A 25971-nucleotide genomic window follows, 5' to 3' on the forward strand; every position below is an offset into this window, starting at 1 on the left:
CATCACATTAGCATGTGTGCTAATGTGACTTAGCCATTTGCACCTAATTTGATACTTGCTTTATGCAGGTATCAAATTTAGGCTCACGCAGCCTTAAATCACCATTTTTAAGGCACAATAAAGTTGCGCACACGTAGACATGCACCATTAATGCACCTTAAAAGTGGTAATTTTAGCCTAAAACTGCTTAGAAGAGGCATGTGTAGATGTGCTCACTGTTGCTGTTCCGAGCTGAGCCCATTCCCCACACTGTCCAAAAGAGGGGGTGCATCTGTACCACTGCACTCCCTCTGGGCCCACCCCAGGTACTTGACACAATCAAACTTAGGCCAAAATAATGTGTTCCCTGCCCTAACAAGCTTATAATTTAGGTTAAGAGGCAGCAGGTGGCTACAGATCGGATAGTACAAGAAAACAATGAGATGCTACTATTGTGTACAACCTAATCCACTACAACACACTGCAGTCTCAGCTGCCAAAATGTTGACTGCAATAGGATGGTAGTCTGCACTGAAGAGCTTAAGTGTTTTACTGAACAGAGGCCTCAAAGCAAGAAGCAATGGGATAGGAATGGCAAGTAAGGAGGATAAAAGCAGTAGCATTTTTTATGGAAGGGTCCAAAGAGGGCCAATAAGGATCTCTACCCTAATATACTCAGGTCAGCACATCACACTTATGAGTAGGCTTGGCATTAACCGGTAAACATCAATAAATGTCAATTTCACTTCACACTCACAGACTGAGGAAAATATTTCCAACATTAATAATTGAAATGTATAGAAGGAAATGTAAGAAAAATTATGTCTGATGGAGCATGTGAGAACAGGTGGAGCAAAACCATACTGACTAGTTTCAATTGCACCTCCCAGAAATCCCATGGAACTGAAAAAAAATGAAGGGAAAGTGACAACGTGGATGACAGAGCTATGAGCAAGTGGCGCTGGGACTGATGGCAGCCTTACCACTCAGCTGGCAGTAGTCCTACACTGCTTATTTCATGCAATTCTGAAAATTTAAATCAAAATAAATATTTAAAAATAAACATTGATATTATCTGTCAAAATTATAAACAAAAAAAAATCAAAATCTGCTAAGCCTACCTATGAGTATTTGGTAATATATTAGCTGTTGAATTTGGCAATTGATTTGCTTTGAAAGTGACCCATTTAGCTTCACTTATTAACCAATTAAACAGTCTAATAGCATATGTCATACAAGTAGATATATCCTGTTCTTTTTTTTCCTCAAGTAAGAGTGCTTAGAAACATGCCTACTGATTCCAGATTGTAAGATCCCTGGAGTCAGGATTGTGACCTCCTTTGTGTGTATACAATGTTGAGAATATATGAGGTGTGATTCTTATATAATACTAATGTTAAGCAACAACAGAGCTTCTATATAGTGCCCCAATTTATTCTTTATTTTCTGTAATTCTATGGGCTTCTAGACAGATATATACTTTCTTACTGCATGAATGTCTGTGGTTCTTTTTACTTCAGCATAAATCTCAAAAGGTAAGTTATTCAAAAGTTGCAGTACGCCTTTCCTTTCCCTTCATTAGCAAGTTTATGAAAAAGACTATTTGATGTGGTTCCTTGTGATTTCAGGAGATTGGACTCAGTGACCCAGGAAGAATCCCCCAGCCTAGGCAGCTAATTCAATTTTAAATGGAGCTGTAACCCTGCCTTAGAGGGAAACCTATTATACAAGAATCAGATATGACCCATGTTCTTATGCTTCAAATGCACTGAGATACAGTCAGAAGAGAAAAATCTGCTCACGTAAACTAAAGAGTCATAAAGCAGGTATAATGCTAGTATGATTCCATAGAACAAACTAAGGCATATTGTGATATAACAAGTTAATTAAGACCTCTTTAAAACCATGATTGCACAAACTGAGAGTACAAATTGCAAACCATATCCCATAAGACAGTAAAATATTTCTGTTTAGACTAGCTCATGTCATCCTGCCAGGATTAGTAGAGCCTGTTTTGTCACTTCTAGTCTGGTTGTACACCTGAACAAAACGATGGAAAACATCCAGTACCATCATTGTCTAGTGAGGGTCTGCTGGAGAATCAGTATGTCATGACTGACTTTAAGATATTACTGCATTATTCAAATATCAGTTTTTTCAAATTGTTAAATGATGTAACACACATAAACAGTCTTATCGCCAAAAAGTAGGATTGTGAGGGATTAGTAACATTTTGGGAAAAACTGGCCAGCTATTCTTAAGGTTAAGGAACAACGACTATAGTACAACAACAGAATATAAGTGGAGTTCATCACTTACACATTGATATTTATTTCTTGTGCTGTGTACATTACTTTCATATTTATTTTCTAAAATATTAATAGATAGAAATGAAAAAGGATGAAAAAAAGAAAGATGCCAGACTGGCAATAGCCTGCCTTCATAGACACTGGACATATCTACACATACTATTAACGTGTTGTAAGCTTAATGCACAGTAAAATACTGTACAGTAAGCTTTCCCAGGTGGGGCATCTTCACATGCACCTGTTGGAAGCACATTTGCTCCAAACAGGAGCAAATTTGCTCCTGAGAGGAACAGTTCAGTGCAGGACCAGAGGGAGCTCCAGGCTCTTGCAGGTGCCAGACTTGGGCTAGCAGGGAGCACTGGAGTCAGGCCCTGGTCTCTGGAGAGGTAAGGGAAGCTGTCTCACTTCCAGGGCATCTGCCTCCAAGCCTCATGCCCCAATCTACGGATTGGGGCATGGGATTGGGGAAATGCCCCCTCTGCTGGGCTGCTGCTTCCCAGCCCCATTCCTTGATCTGCCAATCTGCCACTTGGGGCATGGGGCTAGAAAACAGCACCTGAGGGAGTGGGCATTTTCCCAGCCCTATGCTCCAATCTGCTGATCAGGGGGGCATAGGCTGAGAAGCAGCTGACTGGGAAAAGACACAGTTTTCCTGTCCCCTACTGTCTGGGCTGAGCAGGAGCAATTTGCTCCCAAGTCAGCAGTCTACATGTGAGCCACTGTGCACTAGTTACTGTGCAGTTAATCTATTACCAATATTTAAAGGTAGTAGGCAACCACACAGTAGACTAATCTATTGCACAGTAAATGCTGAGCACGTGTAGACAGTGACATTTTACTGCACAATGGATCAGTTTACTGCACAGTAAAGCATCTCGTTTAGACACACCCACTGTGAATATAATAGCATCCACTGATCTATCTATACATATCACTATATGTATATTGCATATGAATTATACATAATAATGTGTGCTTGTACATACATACATGGATATCATAAATACATTAAAAAGCAATAAAAATGCAGGATGTAATTCAAATTGACTGCAACAGAGCTCACACCAGGTCAGGATCAGGCCAACAGAGTTCTGTAATATTTGTAATGTATACAGAATGGACGCAAAGGAAATCCCTGGCAAGCTTTCCTGGATTACCTAAGCATGCTCCTAAATTTACAGACAAGAGTGAGATGGTGCTTACAATTCATTTACTATGGGCCAACATTTAAAGCTAAGGATCCCAGAAAGCTTTAGAGACTTTACCACCTACAACAGTAGATTTAATTATCATGTCACAAAACAGGGTAAACTGAATGTACTGTTCACGAGGAGGTGGTGGTGCAGAGGGGGAGGAATTGGCAAAAAGAAGAACAGGAAATCATTCAGGTGGAAAATGAGTAATTGCAGAGCTCCCACACAAAAGCGTCCAAGATGTACTGGAGAAATTCAGAGTTTTATTAGAAAAATACAGTGTACAATCAATACAACAGAGAGGAGTCACTCCATACAGCACTGAAAGGAAGTGTTTTCATCCTGACTGGTCTACACTGAGGAGATGAAGACAATATATTTTACTCTCTGCTCTACCAGAACAAAGACTTTCTGAACCTTACAGAACGACCTGACCCCCTCTCTCTTTCCCCTTGTGTTCTGAACTCTTACCAGCTTTTCTAGCTCTCCTTTCCTCTTCCTCTACCTTGGGACCATTTTTTCCTTCTCTTCCACCGTGGCCCCTTCCCTCCCACAGCAATTTATTTGAAGGGGGAAAAAAAGCCTACAGCCCATTCCTACTACTCTGTGCCCAGCTTTCTTTTGCCACCAGTTCCTCTCCCTTCTGCAGCTACCTCTGTGCTTCACCCCTGGCTGGTTCCCAGCAGTAGTGTAACTGGGAGTGTGGGGAAGGGGGAGCAACTGGGGCAGCTTCCCCAGGCACTGTCTTTTTGGAGAGGGTGCAAAAATAGCTATTGCTATACCAGGTGGCTGGTCAGAGCTATCCCACATGGAGCTGCTGTCAGGAAACAGAGTTGCACTGCTCTGCCTCTGGTTCCCAAACTCATAGCTTGGTAAAAACCTGGAGAAGAAGTACAGAGTTTCTGGCAGAAGGGTTATGAGTAGAGACTGAAAGACTGGAGAATATAAGAGGTTTCTGAGAGTGGGAAATCATAGCATTTTATGAAAACCAAAATGGCAATACTGCAATTATTGTGCCTCATATCTGAAGCAAGGGTCATGTATAAATGACCTGAAAGATGATGCAGTTTCAAAGTGGTAATTAAAGTGGTAATATATATAAAGAGCCACAGGCTAATGCCAGTTTTATATCCCAGTAACACTGGGGTCTATTTACAGGCATCTGAAACCAAGATTCAGATTTTTTTTTCCATTTGACCCTAATTCCCTCATGTCTCCACATGTACAGAGACACATGTAAATTGTTTGAGATGAACAGAGAGAAAGAGAGATATGGAGACAATTCAGCAGTTCAGTGTTGAGCACTACATTGGGGTCAGATAGCAGGTGCCTAAATGGGATCCAGGTACAATTTAGACCCATAAGTGACAAAAAGCAATCCAGCTAGACCAAGCTCCAGCACCTCTTTAGGCATCTTGATTCATTAGGTGCCTTCATTTTGCCTTGAGAGATCCCTGCACCTGGGCTTCTAGGCATATTAAGAAGTGATTTTGCTAGAAGAGCTAATTACCTAACTCCTCCCTGAGCTTCACTGGGGGCGCATCTACATGTGACACTACTGTGCCATAGCAACATGCTATAGTGACACAGCATCCGTGGGCATCTACATGTGACCAGCAGCTACATTGCCATAGTATACACTCCCCCTGTATAACATGCCACTAAGGTGAAGTAGCTGCTAAAAATAATTGTGTACCACGTGTATGGCACAGTACAGGCTGTTACTGCGCCGTGATTCAGTACTTCCCAAAGGAAGTACTAAATCACAGAGCAGTAATAACATTGCCATGGTGGCACATGTAGATGTGCTCATCAATCCAGGTCAGAGGTAGGGGGTCTTCTTAAATCCTCAACCTATTAGGCACACACAGAACATACAACTCACAAGGACTGTACCAAACACAGCAAACATCATACCATTGGTCCTGTTCTTTTCCCACCCTCTATCTTCTCCTGGATATAATCCACAGATCTGCTATTCACTTTCTCTTGGACCACCAGGGAAATGTATATATTTTTGACATACCTCACAACATCTCCTTCTTTGTTTCATACCTAACCTTCCAGGACTAGCTATACTCCTTAAAGCAAATCAAGTCATAATTTTCCATACACACTCTGACTTTCAGTTCATTCTGCTTGGTACACAGGAATCAAAGATATTTTGCAGACTGGCCTGCTAATTTTCCTCCATCTTTTCTAACCCTACAATACCTTTCCATTCCACCTCCAGAATTCTGCTCCTTATCCTGGTCCTTATTCCTTGACCCTAACTGTGCATTGAATTTCTATCACCCATTCCCACAAAACCTAATTTAAAGTCCTTCTCACTGGGTTAGCCAGACAATGTCAGACATACTCTTGTATCTAGCATTTCCAACTGGCTCACCTCCCAATTCACTTCCCAGGCGATTTGGACATTGACCATGTAAGATCCAAAGTGCCCAACCCTGTTGATTTGGATCACCCTCCTAAGTTAAGACACCTGATTTCTTCAATGCCTAAGTGAAGAAGCCTACAAGAACTACACTGCAATGCAAGATGTCATAGTCAGAATTTGTAGATAATCTGGGGTAATCCCATCAGTAACTGGGATAGACTGATACAATCCTACCATGTTTGGCAGTGTTCATAGCTGTTTTGTGGAATTTGGGCATGCATCAAATCAGTGCAAGTAGCATAAGATTTATGATGTCACAATGACTAGATGTTTTAATAGAAATATTACCTTGTTAACACCATCTGCCATTGCTTGCAAAGTTAGTTCTCTGGGTCCATCCACAGTCTTTCCATTATCAGTTGGACCCCAGCTGGCACTATATATATCTATGACTTGAGGCATGTGACTGATGGAGGAAGCCTCAATAATGTCTGTCATAAATGGCTGGTCCAGCATTCGGATACCTGTGGATTTAATCAACACAAATACGGATTACAGATCACCAAAGACAAAGCAAAACCTCAATAACTGATTAATACCTGCAGTTTCTGGCATTCCAGCCTATTTACAGTTTCAATCCCACAATAATTTTGGACTGAAACTTCACATTCTGGTAAGTGTTTGTACAGCACAATAGAACTGTTTCCAATATAAAACAGCATTGGGCTAACACATAAAGGAGCATTTTATTACATATTCTGAACTTTGTAAGTACATGTCTCCTTTCATGGAAAATTTGAATACACTATTAGAGCAATTATGCTACATAAAACCCTGTAAATAAATCATTGCACTTGTTTCATTGATGTGGGAACTGAAAGACAGGGAGGCTGTGTAATTTTACCAAGGTCATGTAGAGAGTTGTTTGAAAAAATAGAGGACTAGAATAAAAGCTACCAAGCAAACTACAAATCTTAATAACTCACAACTAATACATTTCATTTGTTTCCCAGCATGTCTGTTTCTCTTGCTGTTGTTTTCCATGTTAAATAATCAGAAAGAAGGAAAATGACAAATGACTTATATGGGACTAATGATTTACAGTCTACTGGTAGGCATATAAAATAGGGAGGCATGCGTATTGTTTGGGAAAATATTCCCTTTAAAGTATAATATAATATACATGACATTAAAACATTAACAGTAAACATCCAATATATACTGATTTAATTTGGTCTCTGAACTCCAGCCCTGAGCAAGTCAAAGAGGGTGACATTTGGAGAAGTGCCAGCATTCTGTGGGTAAACACTTCATTATGCCCAAAACACAGGTCAGCTTTGCTGACAGACAGGACTTTTAAGGTGAAGATTCCTGAGATCACAGTTTCCAAGAATGATTTTCAAGCTAACTGACTCCATTTATTACTCGGAGCTGAAATGACAATTTTTGCAGGGTAAAGATGGGCTGAAATTGAAACCATAGGTTTGAACCTTGTAAAACCTGGAGAATTTAGAGGCAGAATTTTACTGGATCAAAAATCAAGTTCCTGATCCAAACACAAAGAAATGTGGCAAGCCTCCAAATTAGGATATGAATTATGCAGCTCAAACCAAATACTATTTTAAAATGAAAACAGTAGGATTGCGTGTCTCAGATTTTCAAATTCAAGCTAGGAAGTCAGAGTGAGACTTGGGGAACAAGACATTCCCGCACAAGGTGAAAAAAGCAATGGACAAATGTCTCTGAACTGAAAGTGCTGGATCTCCCTGACACTGGCACTAAACTCTTCAGGCAGAGCCAGAACTCTGAACTGGGCCATCACATTTCACCTTAGTACAGAAAAGTGGGATTAAAGGGAAAACTACTAGGGGATAGATTCTGATCTGTTTTCTTTCAATGCCACTTTACATCATGTGAGGATGTGGCTCAGAGACATGTTATAAACAGACACACAGCTTCAGCCAGAGGTTTGATGGAGTCAGGCACTGGCCAGGTGGTGGTGCTACAGGCCTCAGTAATAAACCTGTGCTTTTCTCAGTCCAGAGAGAATGAAATGCTGTTTCCATTCAAATAAATTTACTTCGACAGAGAAATTTCTTAGGAAATGCACAAGCAAGATCCCTCAGTTCAAGTACTTTCTAAATAACTGACTGGCATAATACATATGGGCCTGAACCAAAATCCCATATCTGAATACCTGCAAATCCAATTGTTCCAGATATGGAACCAGATTTTGTAACTCATGCAGACTGCTGATCTGTGTGTACTAGCAATGAACCATGGTGACTTGCATTAAGTTTCTCAGGCAACTATGTTTTTGGATGTTATATCTCATGGATTGTAGAAACTGAAAAGCTGCTTTCAGTCCATTCTTCCCTTCATATATTCTAGGGAGGATGCATCCTGCAGTACAAAGCATAACCAGCAGTCATAAGAACTTGCACACTTTAAAGAAATGGTTCTGAAAGGAAGAAGGGAGTGGTGGATATCTCACGAGGAAGTCTGTTATTACAAAGTTTCCAACCCAATTTGTACAGATGCAGGAATCCAAGTTCTTGTTGTCCTTACATGCATACATGTGCCTCTTGGATCTAACCAGTCTCAACCTCCAAACATGTACCAACAAATGCCATTTATACTTTTGGAACACATAACACAGTTTAAAACAGTATTGCTGGCCACAATTGATAGTGCTAACTTGCTTATGTGGAGGAAATCTTCCTTTACCGCAAGAACGAAACACTTGTCAGTCAGGATCAGGCCAGCTCTCCAGCTGTCTTTTCATTAATAGAACCTGATACTACTTGGTAAAAGGCAGGTGCAAGAAATCTTGTCAGCCTAATAATAATTAAGGTAATTTAACCACAGATGGATTCTTCTTTATTCTCATTAATTAGAAACTTGCGTCAGTTTTTAAATGGTTCACAAAACTTGATTTGTTGTATTTCTCTGTTTGTTTAATTTTATTCGTTATTAATGTAACCCTGATCAAGAATGATTTAGATATTAGTGAAGTCTGCCCTTCCAAAGCTCAGTGGAAAACATTTATTTGATCTTTCTTTAGTTTTCCTCATAGGCACCATTTGGGGTGATGCCTGGTGTCAGTTTAAATCAATTAGGAAGTGCTAAAAGTGTCTCAGTGTTAATCACCAGATACAAATTGCTCTGGACATCTCTTATAGTGAGTTTTCTTCTGAGTCTGGATCTGATTTGGGAAGTTATTGTGGCCATGGTGGTATTTCAGATACAACAATCAAAAGGCAAATGAGCCAAGCTGTCAAAATAAAATTAACTGTGCTGCATACATTCCAAGAACCAGACCTTCAACTGCTGTCAATAGCTATCCATGGCAACAGCTCCACATAGATTAACAGGACCAGCTGAGGACCTTGCCCCTACTAAACCTGGAGAATAAATGCTAGGAGGTTGCTTTTTCAGAAGCCATTTTTGCAAAATGCTAAGAACAGTTAAATTTGCATGTCTTCTGCTGCAAGCTTAGATGTACTTCAAATGAGTTCTGAAATGGTATAGATCAGGAGAAACAGGCTGGTTTATAGGGAAACAATATGCAAACTGCAAGTGATAGGGGAAGGAGCTAGAAGGAATGTTCTTCCCTGCCTTAAATATATACATATACATATATGTATATGTGAACACAAAAAGGGAGTACTAAAACTTCTGTGATTAAAGTATACAGTCTAGACCAAATCCTGCCACTCTTATTCAGTCAAGGCTTCCATTGTCTATGGGACAAGGTTTGTCTAAGGAAAAGACTTGAGTAAGGAGTACAGGATTTGGTGCTGTAAGTGTACTGGGACCATACCTGCCACCTTTGAGTTGTATGCCACACCCACTCCACAGACGTTATTGTTTGCCGCAGCTGACACTTCGCCTGCACATCTGGTTCCATGGCTGCAAAGATAAAAAACAGACTTTTCATGTCAACAGAAGCTTCTATGCCAACTTTAGTGCACAGCATCGTGTGCCCTTAAAAATATGCTGGATCATATAATCGATTCATCATTGTCTTTGTACAGTCCACAACAGATAGCTCAGAGGAAAAATGAAAATTAATTCCTGACTGTACTACACTGTATTGTGACGCATTTAGGCAAAAAGATTCCTTCTTGAGTGCGTTTATCATCTGCAGCTTGAATAATGGTTAATAGTACCTTACATGGCTATGCAATTGGTTGCAAAGTTATTCAGTCCTTGGTAAAATCTGGACTTTCAAATAAGTTTTGTCTTTGATGGACAAAAGAAATTTAATGCACCACAATAGAGTGGTCTAAATGATAATGCTTAGCACTTACATAATGTGATGACACATTTATCATTAGGTTCCATTTGTTTTATGGTAGCTCCATGGGTCCAAGGGCTCCATGGGTCAGAGCTCCATTGTGCTAATGCTGCACAAACACATAAGTGAAACAAGACCGCCTATTCCTCAAAGAGGTTGCCATCTAAAAGACAGCAGTGGGTGCAGCAAAAACAGGGGAAGAAAAAATTAAACACAAGGCAAAATGGATCAGCATCTTTAGTAGCCGCTCTGACACACCAGCTGCATGACCACTGATATGCTTCATTCTCCTTCAGTGACAAGTCTACAGAAGAGACTGGCTCAACCCAATGGCAAGTTCATGAAGTTACTTCTTTCAGCTCAAGTGGTGAAGGTCTGTGCTGTGGCACTGCAGGTCCAGGTTCAACCCAGCACCTGCTGCTTCAATAATGCTTAGTGTTTTACAACTGTTAAGAAATTAATTGCTCCTGAAAATGCCATAAAGGCTAAGCTTGAAGGCCTGGGTTGGAGCATCTGGTTCTTTTCCGCACTCTCTAGTAAATATATATATTCATGTTGAGAAAGTTGCTTTAAGAGTACTATATTTTAGCATTTCTTATAACTAGATTATATTACTTATACTGTATATGCATAGAAAAGATCTATAATACCCAGAAGATTATTTATCTATATATACACATATACAGATAGATAGATATATCTTCTCTATGAATTTATATTGTGCTCAGTACTACAGTATGTTGGCACCTCAAAAAAATTAGTAGTACTGTCCTATAAAGGCCAAATATAATCTCAGATGCTCCATCCTTTAAAAATTACTGGATTTTTTAAATTCATCCTCCATCTTTTTTCTCCCTCTTCCGCCTAGCAGGAGTAACATTAACAGAGGGAGAGAAGTAACATTCTTTTTTCTGTAATATTTTCCATCTTATGTTTTTTAAAATAGAGCCATTGTACAAAAATGCCTGGGTTCGGGTTTCTTCCACACAAAAGAATAAGATCTCATAAGGTCCAAGATACCTTTTATGAAGGGGACAGAAACAAGACTGTTATAGGTTTTTGTACATCTTTCTTTCAATAACTCAGCAGGTTTTCCTTGATGTCCTCATTCAAAGAACTGTGTAAAAATTATAGCGTTGCTAGGCATTCATTATCTAGTCACCTGTAGGCTAGCTATAAGCTCACATGTAAGATGAAGGGAAATTGTTTTGTTTAAAGATTTTTCTCAACTAATGCTGCAGTTTGAAGATTGCTGACATTATCACATGAGCTGTTCATCTGATATGAGAGACTACTGTGCAGAGTATAGAGGTGAATTAGTTTTACATATGTAAAGATATATGTGCATTATGGACACTGGTTTCACAGCCCATTTATGGGAGTGGCAGTTCATAGATTTCATGGATTCCATAGGCATTAGGGCTGGAAGTAACCTTGTGAGATCAGGAGCAGGAAGTCAGATGGGGTCAGATCACCCCAGCAGGATAAGCATCCAAGCATTTCTTAAAGTTATCCAGAATAGGTGCTTGCACCACTTCTGGGGGGAGTCTATGTTGGCTACCTGGAGGAAGTCTATTCCAGACCCTAGAGACTCAGACAATAAAGAAGGTTTTCCTTAAGTCCAGCCTAAAACAGTCTTCCAGCAGTTTGTGACCATTAGACCTTGTCTTCCCTTGGGGTGGCCTGGTGAACTGATGGTCTTCCAGTTCCTGATGCACACCCCTTATATACTTATAGGCTGCCACCAAGTCCCCCTTGAGCCTTTACTTCTCCATGCTGAACAGTTCCATATCTCTCAGCCTCTCCTCATAAGGCCTGTTCTCTTGACCTTTAATCATGCACATGTCTCTCCTCTGGACTCTGTCAAGTTTCTCCACATCCTTTCTAAAGTGTGGAGCTCAGAAATGGATACAGTACTCCAACTGCAGCCTGACCAAAGCTGAGTAAAGTGAAAGGATGACTTCTTGGGTCTTGCTTGAGATGGATTGGTAGATGCAAGCCAGGGTTTTATTTGCTTTGCCAGCTGCAGCATTGCATTGGTAGCTCATGTTCATCTTGTGATCAATCATGACCCCTAAGCCTCTTTTGGTCATGGTGTTAGTGAGTGTAGCACTGCTCAGCTTATAGGTATGATGTGGGTTTTCTCTCCTGAGGTGGAGCACCTTGCATTTCTCCATGCTGAACGTCATCAGGTTTTTATCTGCCCATCTTGTGAGCCTGTCCACGTTAGCCTGAATCACCAGCCTATCCCCTAGAGTGACCACACTTCCCCATAATTTAGTGTTGCCCACGAACTTAGCCAGTCCACTTCTGATACCCAAATCCAGATAATTTATTAATATTTTAAAGAGCGCAGGTCTCAGTTCTGAGACCTGGGGGATGCCACTGGTCACCATGTGCCATGTTGACTTGGTTCCATTGACTATCACTCTCTGGATCTGACCAGAGAGACAGTTCCCAAGCCATTGGACTGTAAGGTTGTGGAGGCCACAGTTCCCCAATTTTACCATGAGAACATTGTGGGAGAGTAAGCCAAAGGCTTTTTTGAAAGCTAAATATGTAACATCAACCTCTTCTTCTTTGTCCAGGTGATGCATTGCCTGGTCATAGAAGGAAATGAGATTGGTCAGGCAAGACCTACCCACAATGAAGCCATGTTGGCTCTCTCTCAGAATGTTGCCTTCCATTAGCCTGTTCTTCTACTTCTGCTTATATAATGGGCCTCAAATCAGGCTCATGATAAATAGAGAGGACAGGTAGTTTTAACTTTAAGCAATAAGGATTTCCAAGTTACTGAAAGAAACATATAACTGTATGCATGGGAGGGGGAGAGGGATGATACCTTGAAGAATATAAAATGTTAATATTTACATAGCAAGCCCCAAGTATGATGGAGCCCCAGTGTGCTAGACCCATATAGCAGGAAAACAGGCATTTCTACACTGCTAAGGAGGTTAGGATGTGCTGCAATGAAACGTGGCATGCATATAATTCTCCCCTTCCCTGGTAATATAGCTACCACAAAGTGGCAGTGTTTATGCAGCAATGAGTGTGCTTAAGACAGCTGATGGCACATGCCCACTGGCATTTTAAGGCAAGTACATTCCCTCCATATCAGGGTGTGGTGCCCTTGGAGCAGGCATGCTACTCTACTCTGTAGCCATACTACAGAGTATGGCTTTGAGCAGTACTATAGAGCCTTTGGCAGTGCTAACACGCCCACAGGGTCTGCTTAAAGGTCAAAGCAGGCAGAAGCTAAGAAGGGATACATGAAGGTAAAGTATCTTTCTCAGCATCCAGCAGCAAGCTGGGGCAGAGCTAAGGATAGAACGCAAATCTCTTGATTCCCAGTCCAGTGCCCTAGCTAAATAACACGCTTAATTTATCCAATAACATATTTCCTTTGGTACAGAAACCAGTGCTTTTGGAAAACATAGAGACAAAGAGATTTTGAGTCTTCAGTAACACAAATTGGAAAGGGTGATCTCCATTTATGGGCAATGAAGCTGTGATTCATATCATACACTGAGCATACAAACCTCTCTCAGATTCTTTTAAAAATCTAATGCAGCTGTCTGCTCACAAAAGCCTCCTGGTTCTTCTTTTCTTGCTCATATAGAAATATTTCCTTTATGTACGAGTGATATTTCACTTTGCATCTGATCCTGCATGTATTAAAGTCAATGGGAGTTTTATGACTGCAGTTGGGCTCTGTTTGATAACACAGTCTTTGAAAAGTTAGTGTTGTATAATTCTTTTATATCCGGGTGCACGCACCAGGCAACACACATACATATGACTGGACATGTTATTATAGCTAAGAAGCTGCCATCTCCAAGCAATAATATTTTATACAGAAGCAGTTATGAAAATACAAAGTAAGTTGCAAGACCACCCAATATATTAATAACTGAACACAGAAAAATATATTTTTATATATTCTTTGAACAGTCTTTTACAGGAATTTTTCTTAGCTTGCACACATGAAATCCTGGCTCTATAAAGCTTATCTGATTCCTCAGGCAGGAAGTGTATTCTTTACTGAAACATAATATTATTCAATAGTATTCATCTTGCAGGACAGAAAAAACACTTGCAGCACAGGAGGAGCCTTAGGGTTGTAGCAGAGAATCTTGTGTTCTCAAGAAATCACCATTTTTCTGAAAAGCTGGAGGCTGCTGTGGAGAATTCTGAATCTAGAAGAACAATTTCTAGGGAAGATTTATTCTCATGATATGCTATTCTTATTCTCATTAGGGTGAAAAAAGGAGAGTGATGTCATGGAAAGTCATGGGTTTTCTTTTGTGTAATACTATTAGAGCTTCTCTAAGTCTAGTATTGCAGGAAGACAATGTTGTGTGGTCGAAGAGATAGTGCCTCAAAAGCAACCCTTCTGAAAAAGGACATTGGTATAAACTGCATCCCACTATGAAACATTTTAGAGAACTTGAGAACACAATCAGTTTAAAAGACATTTGGCTAGGCATGCTTTGCATTATGATTTTCCCTATTGAAAAGGATGTAACCTGGCATTAGTAATGAAATGTTACTAATCTGTATCACTACAGACCTAATTGGTCTTTCTGCTAGAAAGGACCTTTGCATAAATAAGGCAAGAAAGGCCAGAGACATTCATAATAGAAAACCCTAGGCCTTTTCTGGCTTTTTATTCATGTACTAGCGAATTGCCCATCAAGAATGATGCGGGGGGAGCAGAGGGAGGGGGGGAAGCTTGCTAACCCTAACCCTAGCATTGCCCCACCACCCCCCCCCTCGCCACCGCAGTTTCCCACAGGGTGGGGGGGAGCTTGCCCTGCCATCTCCTCCATTCTCCTCTGCCAGCACCCTGCGCCACCTCCAAGGACCAGGGCAGGGCAGGGGAGGGCAAGACCAGCAGTGCTGGCCTCACCACCCTGCTCCATCCCCTCTATCCCCACCATCATGACAGTGCTCTACTACCTTCAGGGAGTGGGGGTGGGGCAGGGGTTGGTGCACTGACACCGCCTCCTGTCCATAATGCTCTTAGAGCACTGATTGATTGTTTCAGTAACCAATCAGAATGCTCCAAGAGCATTACAGACAGGCAGAGAGACAGACTTAGCCCTTTATTATATTCAAATTAGATTCATGCTAGTTTTAAAATAATGTCAAGATGACCTTTCATAGTAAGAAAGGGCAATGTGTTTTGCATCTTTCTGTAATTGAAACATGGCAGGACGACAAATGAGGATTTAGAACCCATAAATCATTTTGATCCATGTCAAAAGGCCCATGTTTAAGGGCAAAAGGCAGTTGCTATGTACCTTTGCAATCAAAGCCTTCAAAACTAAAGAGCATTTAAAAAAAAAAAAAATCACACCTGACAAAATGTCAGTTAGATGACTACTGAGTTAGAAACAATGAGCATTTATGCTATTTCTGAAATACTGATAAGGAGCATCTTATCAGAGCCCAGGACACTTCCCAAATGTTCAGATTCTTAGTGCCATTCCTGTTTAAGTGCTAGTGGCAGAATCTTACCTATAACTTACTGTAAATCTTCCTTTAAAACATCTCAAGGTCACTAAGTTGTCACCAAATCCAAGACAGGTTTCCAGTAGAAACTTTCTTAGGTTTCTGTCCCAGAGCCAGAGGATACTGGCAGCCACTGGATTTTTGATCCAGGGACAGTGCCTTAAGAGAGCTGTGAAACGATAGGTGTGACACTGGCAAGAATGCCATTTTTACTGAGAAGTTGCTGGGTTTGGGGATCTTCTAATTCTCAAGATTTTTTTGTGGAGGGAGAATTATTTTCAATCCAGTTTAAACCAAAACTGAATTTTGGAAAAATTAGCTGCAAATTGGAAACCCTGCTTCACAGTCACTGACATTTACACTATGCCTTAAGGGCCAGATCTCTAGCTGAAGTAAATTGGCATAGCTCCGACTATGTGAAATGCTGGTATCTGTAAGGACCACAGGTTGTAGCAAACCGTAAACAATGCACATTCCTAGTCTTGTCCAGGTTTAGTACATGTGACCCACAGATCTCCAGCTGGCAAAAACTGACTTCAGTGGTGCAGTGACAATGTACGCCAGCTGAAGACCTGCCCCAAAATGTTACTCATGAGCTCTTAAATCAAGGTGAAAACAAGGAAAGCTCAAGTGTAAGTCAAATCGACGGTCTGACCATTGGCTTTTCAAAACAGGATGCAAATATTTTGCAAAATGTGTTTTGAGCCTTCAGGGTCTCAAGAAAAATCAAATGACCTTTCTGGTCCCTTTACATGTATTTTCATTTATTTCTGTCATTTTCTTCCTGCCAGATGCCCCATAGATTCATAGATGTTAGGGTAGGAAGGGACCTCAATAGATCATCGAGTCCGACCCCCTGCATAAGCAGGAAAGAGTGCTGGGTTTAGATGACCCCAGCTAGATACTCGTCTAACCTCCTCTTGAAGACCCCCAGGGTAGGGGAGAGCACCACCTCCCTTGGGAGCCCGTTCCAGACCCTGGCCACTCGAACTGTGAAGAAGTTCTTCCTAATGTCCAATCTAAATCTGCTCTCTGCTAGCTTGTGGCCATTGTTTCTTGTAACCCCCGGGGGCGCCTTGGTGAATAAATACTCGCCAATTCCCTTCTGTGCCCCCATGATGAACTTAAAGGCAGCCACAAGGTCACCTCTCAACCTTCTCTTGCGGAGGCTGAAAAGATCCAGTTTCTCTAGTCTCTCCTCGTAGGGCTTGGTCTGCAGGCCCTTGACCATACGAGTTGCCTTTCTCTGGACCCTCTCCAGGTTATCCGCATCCTTCTTGAAGTGTGGCGCCCAGAATTGCACGCAGTACTCCAACTGCGGTCTGACCAACGCCCTATAGAGGGGAAGTATCACCTCCCTGGACCTATTCGTCATGCATCTGCTGATGCACGATAAAGTGCCATTGGCTTTTCTGATGGCTTCGTCACACTGCCGGCTCATGTTCATCTTGGAGTCCACTAGGACTCCAAGATCCCTTTCGACCTCTGTGCCACCCAGCAGGTCATTCCCTAGGCTGTAGGTGTGCTGGACATTTTTCCTCCCTAGGTGCAGCACTTTGCATTTCTCCTTGTTGAACTGCATCCTGTTGTTTTCTGCCCACTTGTCCAACCTATCCAGGTCTGCCTGCAGCTGTTCCCTGACCTCCGGCGTGTCCACTTCTCCCCATAGCTTTGTGTCATCTGCAAACTTGGACAGAGTACATTTGACTCCCTCGTCCAAGTCACTGATGAAGACATTAAAGAGTATCGGTCCAAGGACCGAGCCCTGCGGGACCCCACTGCCCACACCCTTCCAGGTCGAGACCGACCCATCCACCACGACTCTTTGGGTGCGACCCTCTAGCCAATTCGTCACCCACCGGACTGTGTAGTCATCCACATCACAGCTTCTTAACTTGTTCACCAGTATGGGGTGGGATACCGTATCGAAGGCCTTCCTGAAGTCTAAGTATATGACATCCACCCCTCCTCCTGTGTCCAGGTGTTTCGTAACCTGGTCATAGAAGGAGACTAGATTGGTCAGGCACGATCTGCCTGCCACAAACCCGTGCTGGTTTTCCCCTCAGCCCCATGGTAGTACCCTCCAAGATGTTCCCTTTAGAATGAACAGAATATTGTACTAAATGAGAAATGATGTTAGAAGAAGTAAGACTAGAACAACTTTCTCTGAAATGTAAGTTTGGCTGGGTTTTTTTGATGAGCAGATAGAATTTTTATATGCTGTCATCACCAGCTCAAACACTTCACTTTTCTGGAGTAGCAAACCATACTACTGCTGCTGCTGCTGCTTCTCCTCCTCCTCTTGTATACTTCATTTCTTCCCATATCATTAATGTGACAAAGCTTTATTGTTGATGTTTGCCAGGTCCTCATCCTGGGTGCGTGGGTCTGCTGCACACATGAGGAGTGGTCAGCAGTCTGTGGTGCATCACCACAGACGCATATTGCACTGTCCTTGAAGCCAATCTTACAGAGTGTTGTATTAAAGCATACAGCTCCAGAGTGAATTCTGACTCAACTGATCAGAGTGAACTAGCATGTTTGTAACAGAATACTAAGTGAAAACTAAAAGCAGTAACCTCTAATCTTCAGACAAGAGCATGACAGTAGCTTCTGTGTTGAAAACCATATAATTTCATGGGGAGACAGATACAAGTATCAACAGAGCCTTCTAATTTCCCTGCTGAAGTGAACAGCTGGCTGACTGAGCCTGGTATTACCTGTTAAACCAGTCGTCTGTGTAACGGGGATATGGGTAGGGATCATTGCTGCTGAAATCGTAGCTGGCTTTGGCATTCTGAAAAACACAAATAGTACAGAAAATCAACAGAAAAGCAAGTACACAAAGCAAAACAGAACATGGAATGAGGTAGTCTTTTAAATGTTACTAAATACCCTATTTTATCCATGTGAGAGTAATCTACTATACCTGCCAGGCTTGATAAAACACATTTCCTTTGTTGTTTCACTCACAAGGGATATTGCTTACTTAGGCAAGGATGTTTTGGCAGAATGCCAACAATTCCAAGGAGGTATCCCAGTGCCACAGCTGGTAAGGTGTTCAGGAGCATTACTCCCAGTGGATAAATGCTGATTGGCTGCAGTCAGCTCCTCAGGGGCTGAGGTCATTTACAGCCAAATTGCAGGATGTATTTAGTTCAAAATACAGATAGGAACCCCATGGGTTTTTCCAAGTTAAATTCAGGATCATTAGGAATTCAGCACCTAGCTGCTTTTGAGAAGTGCAGCTATTCATAAGCAAGTCTGGGAGTCTTATATCCCAATGACTCCCAATTACATTTTGACAATCCACCATATCTCCCTTTGTGGATGTCTAAATTCAAAGTTTTAGAACAGGCAAGTACCGTAACCCCTTTCTGCCAGCCAAAAACAAAGGGTGACCAGGAACCAAGCTTTTACCTAAAGCTCTCTTCCTGGTGTATGTTCACTGAGCCTAGTTTAATAAATCCCTTACATAAGGAATGAAATTATATTAGTTCTTAATTAATATGTATTTGTATTTTTAAAAAATATTTGGCTGATTATACTACTGAGGATAATTTGAGGCTTGCATATGAATAGCTGTGCTCAGCATTCCCTATCAGCAAATTCCAACTTCATAGGCTAAGGAAATAGGAAGTCCATCAGTATAACTAAAGTCTCAAAACTGCCTAGATCTAAAACTTTCAGGTGCCCTGGAACACTGCACCAATATAAAACAGAGATGACAGCCCCTCAACCTTCTGCGGTAATTAAACTAAATACCATGCAATTCCCGCTTCAAGGATTGTTTGGGTGAGAATTGAAGAAAGAAAGGTCCTATCTAACCTGTATGGACAATAAAGATCTTGATACTTTTAAGTGAGTTGAGGTTTTCAGTGTGTTACCTGTCTATCTTGTGGTTGTCTACTGTTCTCCAGCATAAAGATCACTGAATAACAAGAGATGGTCCCTGCCCTACAGACCTTACACTCTAAAAAGACAGGGCACATAAGAGTGGAAACAGAAACACAATCACTAAAGGTGAATTTATGCACCCAAGGCCACAATGAATTTCAATGGCAGTGTCAGGAACTTCCCACAAGCAATGTTTTCTTTCAAGGGGAGAGGTTGATTCAGGTTAAAAACCTAGTCTCATTTTTAATTGGCAGAAACGCTTCACTATTGTGAATTTCAGAAGGAAATGTCAACAACTTCGCAAACAGTCTGATTTCAAATAGCAGGTAGCAGATGTGTTGCATAAGATTTTTTTGAAGTCAAAAAGCAATGACATCTGTTACCTAGCACAAACACTGTCTCTGAGTAAAATCCTGGTGCTATAAAGTCAATGACTTCAGAAAGCCCATGATTTCACCCTCACCCTATTACACAGTGTAAGGCACTGAAGAAAAGTGAATGAATCAACAGAAGATAAAGGTCTTTAATTTATTAACATGTTGTGTCCACTTATAGCAAGACAAGCTGGACGACAACATGGTAAAGTCAAAGTGGAAATCATGTTGACTGTGTCTACTGATAATTTAATTAGGAAATAAAGTACATTCTGTCCCAATTCCTAGGTTTGTTTACTCCAAAGAGAAATGCATTTTAATAAAGAATTAAAGTGTCTAATACCATTGCCATGGATTATGCAGGCATTGATGTTAAGCAGACTGGAGGAAAGTAAACTAGTTATAACTTATTCAAATCTCATCTCTTAACTAGTTATGTGAGCATGCTCACACTCAAAGCCAAATGTAATGTGTTTTGGGCTGTTTGAAGGTGTCTCATTGGTGCAGAATTTCTGGTATTCTTCCTATAATATTCTAATGCTTGTGGAATGTTTTTCTCCCAATTTAAATCCAGAAGAGGAACAGACTCAGTCCATTTCTCACCTGGAAGAAATGCAGCAGTGTTCAGACCACTGATAGGCCACTAAAACCAAAGCAAGTTAGACGTGGCAATTTTTGTAGGAAGGAAGCAAACATGCATATACCTAATTTAAGCTTATCCCCTCTGGTCCCATGTATCAGAGTAGGGATGGGTAAATGGATTCAGAAAGCAATCCAGCCCACCGTGCCATAAGTAGGCTGTGCCCTACTGTGCATTCAAGCAAATCAAATATCAACCTCTCAAAAAATTCCCTCCAAGAAAACTGCACATCTCATTTATCTTTCTGAGTTTGGTAGATTAGACTAGAGTACCGACTGCACAGAAACTGCTAGTTGTTTAAGATACACTCAGAAGAGTCACTAAGAAGACCAACCCATATAGAAAGACAATCACTGATTTCAATATTAATTTTCTTCAGATCCTCCCCTGAAAATAATAAGCCAGCTTCAGCTTTAAGAAAGTCCTTCTCACCCTAACCAAGCTACTTCATATTAAACCTAGTCATAAAATGGGATGAGACATAATCATGAAATATTTGAGCTTCCTAATGCGAAAAGTAGCAAACAAAATATTTCTGACATAAAAACCAAAATAATTTTGCCCAAAAACCCATGGACAATTTTTTTTTTTTCCATTACAAAAAGAGATGCTCAAATATTGAATAGTTTCAGTTTTGACGGTAGAGCCTGGATTAGTTTGTCCCTTGGGGTAGAGACAGAAATTACACATAAACCAATATAAGTGATTGGAAACTGGTCTAAACCTGTACCAGAAGAGAAGTCCAGTCCACATAGACAGGTTTCAAAATGGCAGAACCTGGTTTAAGATAGACTTGGATCAATATAATATCAGATTTAATCAGTTCAGGTTAGACTGGTCTATCAAACTTCTGTTCCAGAACCCCACCTACCCACAAAGGTGGGGGGGGCAGAGCCCCCTGCCCTGGTCCCAGCCCCCCAAGCTGGGGTCTATCTAGCTGAGGGGAGCCCCACGCTCTGGTCCTGGTCTGCCCCTGAGCCAGGGTCTTGGGGGAACCCAGGACCAGTGTGGTGGAAAGTCTCCACTGTGCAGGGCTCCCCACAGCTGGGCAGACCCCAGCACAGAGGAGCCCAGACTGTGGCAGGGGGCTTGTTCTCCCTCCCCCTCTGCAGATCAGAATCATAGACTTGCAGGGGGTGAGGCTGAATAGCTGGCCCAGCCAGGCAAGGGAAAATCTCCCATGGTGGGTGGCTCCCCACGGTTAGGCAGACCCCAGCTCGGGGCGGGGGGGGTGCTCCTTCCCCTCTTCCCACTGTGGGTCAGAGACATAGACTCACAGGGGGTGGGGTTGAGCAGCCAGCCTGGCCATGTGGGGGGGGAGTAGTGAAACCACCATGGTGCAGGACTCTCCCCATGTGGGCAGACCCAAGCTGGGGTGGGGGGGGGAGGTTGGGACCAGGGTGGGGGGCTCCATTCCCCCCTGCAAGGGGACAGCAAGGGATTGGAGGCATGTGGCAAGCAGCCAAAGAGTAATGGTCCCAGGTCAGCTGGGCTCAGCAATAGTCAGGAGCATCCACTGCCTTTTGCCTAGGCCAGGGCAGGCATCTGCCTGCTGTCCCCAACTGAAGAATGAACATGAGTTCCATTCATTATCAGTCCCATCTACACAGCTTAGAGAAACCTGCAAAGACTGAATCAATTCTGCCTTAGGCTTTTGACTGTCTGTACTTAGCCCTAGTGTTTAGAGCTTTTTAAAAACAGTTTTAATATATAAATGTAGCATCCAGTTCTGCAGAAGCAGCCCCCTACGGATTTGTGCCTGCTAACGTACATTTTTCTCCCTTAATTTCTTTACCGATCAAAAGGCAAGAAGAAAACATAGGCCCAAATTATATCATGTAATTTCTTTGATAAATTGGGCTTGAGCACGGCTCAAAGTCAGACGGGGGAAATAAATAATTTGGTTGTTTCACGTGAGCTATTGAGGAGAGGGAATAAACTCATATTTGAGTTTAAAAAGGAAACAACATAACCTTTGCCAATGAGGATACCATCAGAGTTCAAGGAAACATTAATAATAACTACACAGGTGCTATCACTTAGACAAAAGTGACTTAAGTAAGGTTCACACTACGCGTCGCCTAAAGTGTGTGGTCTATTTGCCTTGAGCTGTTCTTTAGGTTTGCCCAAAAATTCCACAGATATGCAGCAGCAGTTCTAACCTTAAATTTCTCAGTGCCAGGACTATGCAGCAGCTTTTCATTTGTGTTTTTAAAAGCATTTACAAGAAGTTGCACAGTAACCTGGCTAATTAAAGGTTCAGGTCACTGGATATGTGCATGTACCTGAAGAGTTAGAAATATCTTGCTGTGTGTCTGCCCTGTTTGGCATGGGTCTGATTGTCATATGGCAGAAAATGATATAGTTCCATTAGTTTACAATCTGGCTCAATTTATTACCTAGAGGAATTGTTAAAATTCTGATTCTGACTTTATATGAACTAATCAATCAATTGCTGATATGATTTCAGGTCTGAAAGAACTTTCTTGAGTGATTCACATCTCTTTTTTTCCACCCACTTATTTTTCCACTAGAAGCAAAGTCTGGCACTCATGACATCATGGTTAGCTGAGAAAGAGACTTCTTTCTTTTTTTCTCTCTTCCTCTCTCAACACTTTACAAAATCTCATTTTTAACCTCAGTGTTAGTTTGACTGCAGCACAGAATGACAAAGGATGGTGATCTCAGAGAAATACCAAAAACAGTCCATGAATAGATACATTGTAAGAAGGAAATCCAGAATTTAGTAAATAAGGTATTTTTTTAAATGGGCTGCCTGAAGTCTCTGGCCACATCTGCATGTGCACTTTAATGTGCTTTAGCCTATTTTAATGCACATTAAAGCATCACTCTGGTGAAGTGGCGGATTCCCCAACTAGCCACAGTGCTAGTTGCCCCACCTGCCTTTGGGCATGCCCCCCACCTGACTTTCCTGCCATGCCTTGTTATTAATTAATCAATCTTAATTAGGTGGGAGGCTGCCCATTTACTGCCCCGATGCCAGGGAGCACTATCTGTGGCTCCGTACCTCCCCTACACCGCAGCCCATGCCTCACAGATGGCTTCCCGATGTTACCGTGCTCCCGGCCTACCACCGGAGCAAGCTTAGGCCACACCGTCAGGCCTCAGTCACACACACATTCATACCACCTGCCTCTCACTCGGGCCTCACACACTCCACCCTCTCTCACAGGGTCTCTTTCATCCATCAACAACTTATTCTGCCTTGCTCCCTCTTGAAGCGGGCCCCTTAGGCTTAGCTAGTCCATCCCTTGGGTGGCAGACATACTGTCTTTTGGGCCTCTCCCATGACTCTCTCCAGGGTAGTGGCCAGCCAATTACCTGACCAGGTCTAAGCTTACTCTGGCCCCTTCTGGGGGCAACTCTATATACATAAACATATAGGGATCTCAGCCCTCTGGTTTTCCTTCCCCCACACTGGGGGACTTTATTTCCACCCCTTTCTGGGGCCACCCCCTCACTGGGGCTACACATTGCCCCCTCACTTGGGGCTCCACACCGCCTCCTCACTTGGGGCCATGGGCGCTTCCCTTCCTGGTGGGCTCAGGTGGCCGCATCCATGCCTGGCCCCATCTACCTTTTCTCAGGGTCTTGCATCCCCCACAGGTGGCCGCAGCTGTGCCTGGCCCCCACTCTCCCTCCTCTGGGTCTTGCATTGCACCACACAGGGCTCAGGTGGCCACAGACATGCCTGGCCTTGGAGTCACTATTGATTCCCAGATGAACATGGGCCGCCAATGTGGGGACGCAGTCAGGAAGGCTAACCACAACTTGTCATGCATCCACAGATGCATCATGAGCAGGTCCAAGGAGGTGATCCTCCCCCTCTATGTGACATTGATCAGACTGCAGTTGGAGTACTGTGTTCATTTCTGGGGGCTGCACTTCAGGAGGGATGTGGATAGCATAGAGAGGGTCCAGAGGACGGCCACTCACATGATCAGAGGAGAGACTACAGGACCTGAACCTGTTCAGCCTACACAAAAGAAGGCTGAGAGGGGATCTGGTGGCCAACTACAAACTTGCCAAGGGGGACCAGCAGGCAATGGGAGAGTCCATGTTCCCTTGAGCACTACCAGGAGTTACAAGGAATAACGGCCAGAAGCTGACTGACAGTAGGTTCAGGATAGACATCAGGAGGCACTACCATATTTTTACGCATATATCCTGCAGGGTATATACGATTTTACAAAAAAAAATGGATGGGTGTGGGCTATACGGGGGTGTGGGCTATCGACGGACTTTTTTTCTGTGGAGGCTGGGGTGGGCTGCACCACCTCCCCACTGGGCCCGGACAGGCCGGGCTGCGCTGCCACTGCCACAGGGGCCGGGGCCAGGCTGCGCCACCACTGCCACTACCACCAGGGCCGGGGCGGGCTGTGCCGCCTCCCCTCTGGGCCCGGGCAGGCCGGGCTGCACTGCCGCTGCCGCAGGGACCAGGGCCAGGCTGTGCCACCGCCGCCACAGAGACCGGGGCTGGGGTGGGCTGTGCTGCCTCCCCGCTCGGCCCGGGCAGGCTGGGCTGTGCTGCCTCCCTGCTGGGCCCGGGCAGGCTGGGCTGTGCCACCGCTGCTATATGCACAAAAGTACGGTATATGCATGAAAATACGATACTTCACAGTCAGGGTGGCTAGGAGCTGGAACCAACTTCCTAGGGAAGTGGTGCTTGCCCTGACCCTGGGGATCTTCAAAAGGAGGCTAGACAATCACCTAACTGGGGTCGTTTGACCCCAGCATTCTTTCCTGCCCATGGCAGGGGGTTGGACTTGATGACCTGCGTAGGTCCCTTCTGACCCTACCAACTATGAAACTATGGCCCCAACTGCCTCCAGTGTTATGTAAACCCACCTGAAGGTGAGGGCTAGGGTTAAGGTGCCCCTACCTGCCTTTCACCAGGGTGATAACTGGCCTGGCATTTCCTGGGGGCTCCCACAACACTGAGAGCCCCACCAGGCCACCCACTCCCAGCAGGGTGCAGTTTTAGGTCATGCCCAGGACCAGGAGCCTCCTAACCATCCCCTACAGCTCCTGCCCTTACCTCCAAGTTGTTATGGAGCCTTACAGCCAGGCAATGTTGCTGCCTTCCCAGCCAGCAGGGAACTGAGATCTTTATATAGGCAGCCAAAAATCTAAAATGGCTGCCTTAATCAAGCACCTGCTGGCTGCTTTGCTCCGGTCTTAAAGTGGCAGGCACCCACAGTGCCCTACCACAATCACAAAAAAGTGCTCTTTAGCTAATATGCATTCAAATGGACTAATGTGCATTTTTCTAGTTCTTCACAGTGGAGGTACTAGCTTTAATGCACCTCACTGAATGTGCATTAATGAACATATAGACATGCCCTCTGGTGGTCTGTGTAAAAC

The 25971-nt window shown here is 43.0% G+C and overlaps 1 protein-coding gene across 1 annotated transcript in view; it reads right to left on the minus strand.

Annotated features, from left to right (window-relative positions):
- Positions 1-25971, minus strand: part of PCSK2 (proprotein convertase subtilisin/kexin type 2) — a 190286-nt gene that overhangs the window by 47674 nt on the left and 116641 nt on the right. Inside the window, exons 6-8 of the mRNA XM_006260699.3 lie at positions 18396-18472; positions 9685-9773; positions 6210-6385 (exon numbers count right to left, since the gene is read on the minus strand). Of these exons, the coding sequence (XP_006260761.2) occupies positions 6210-6385; positions 9685-9773; positions 18396-18472 (342 nt within the window). The remainder of the gene's footprint in view (positions 1-6209; positions 6386-9684; positions 9774-18395; positions 18473-25971) is intronic.

This window comes from Alligator mississippiensis, chromosome 1, assembly GCF_030867095.1.
Source record: "Alligator mississippiensis isolate rAllMis1 chromosome 1, rAllMis1, whole genome shotgun sequence".
NCBI lineage: Eukaryota > Metazoa > Chordata > Crocodylia > Alligatoridae > Alligator > Alligator mississippiensis.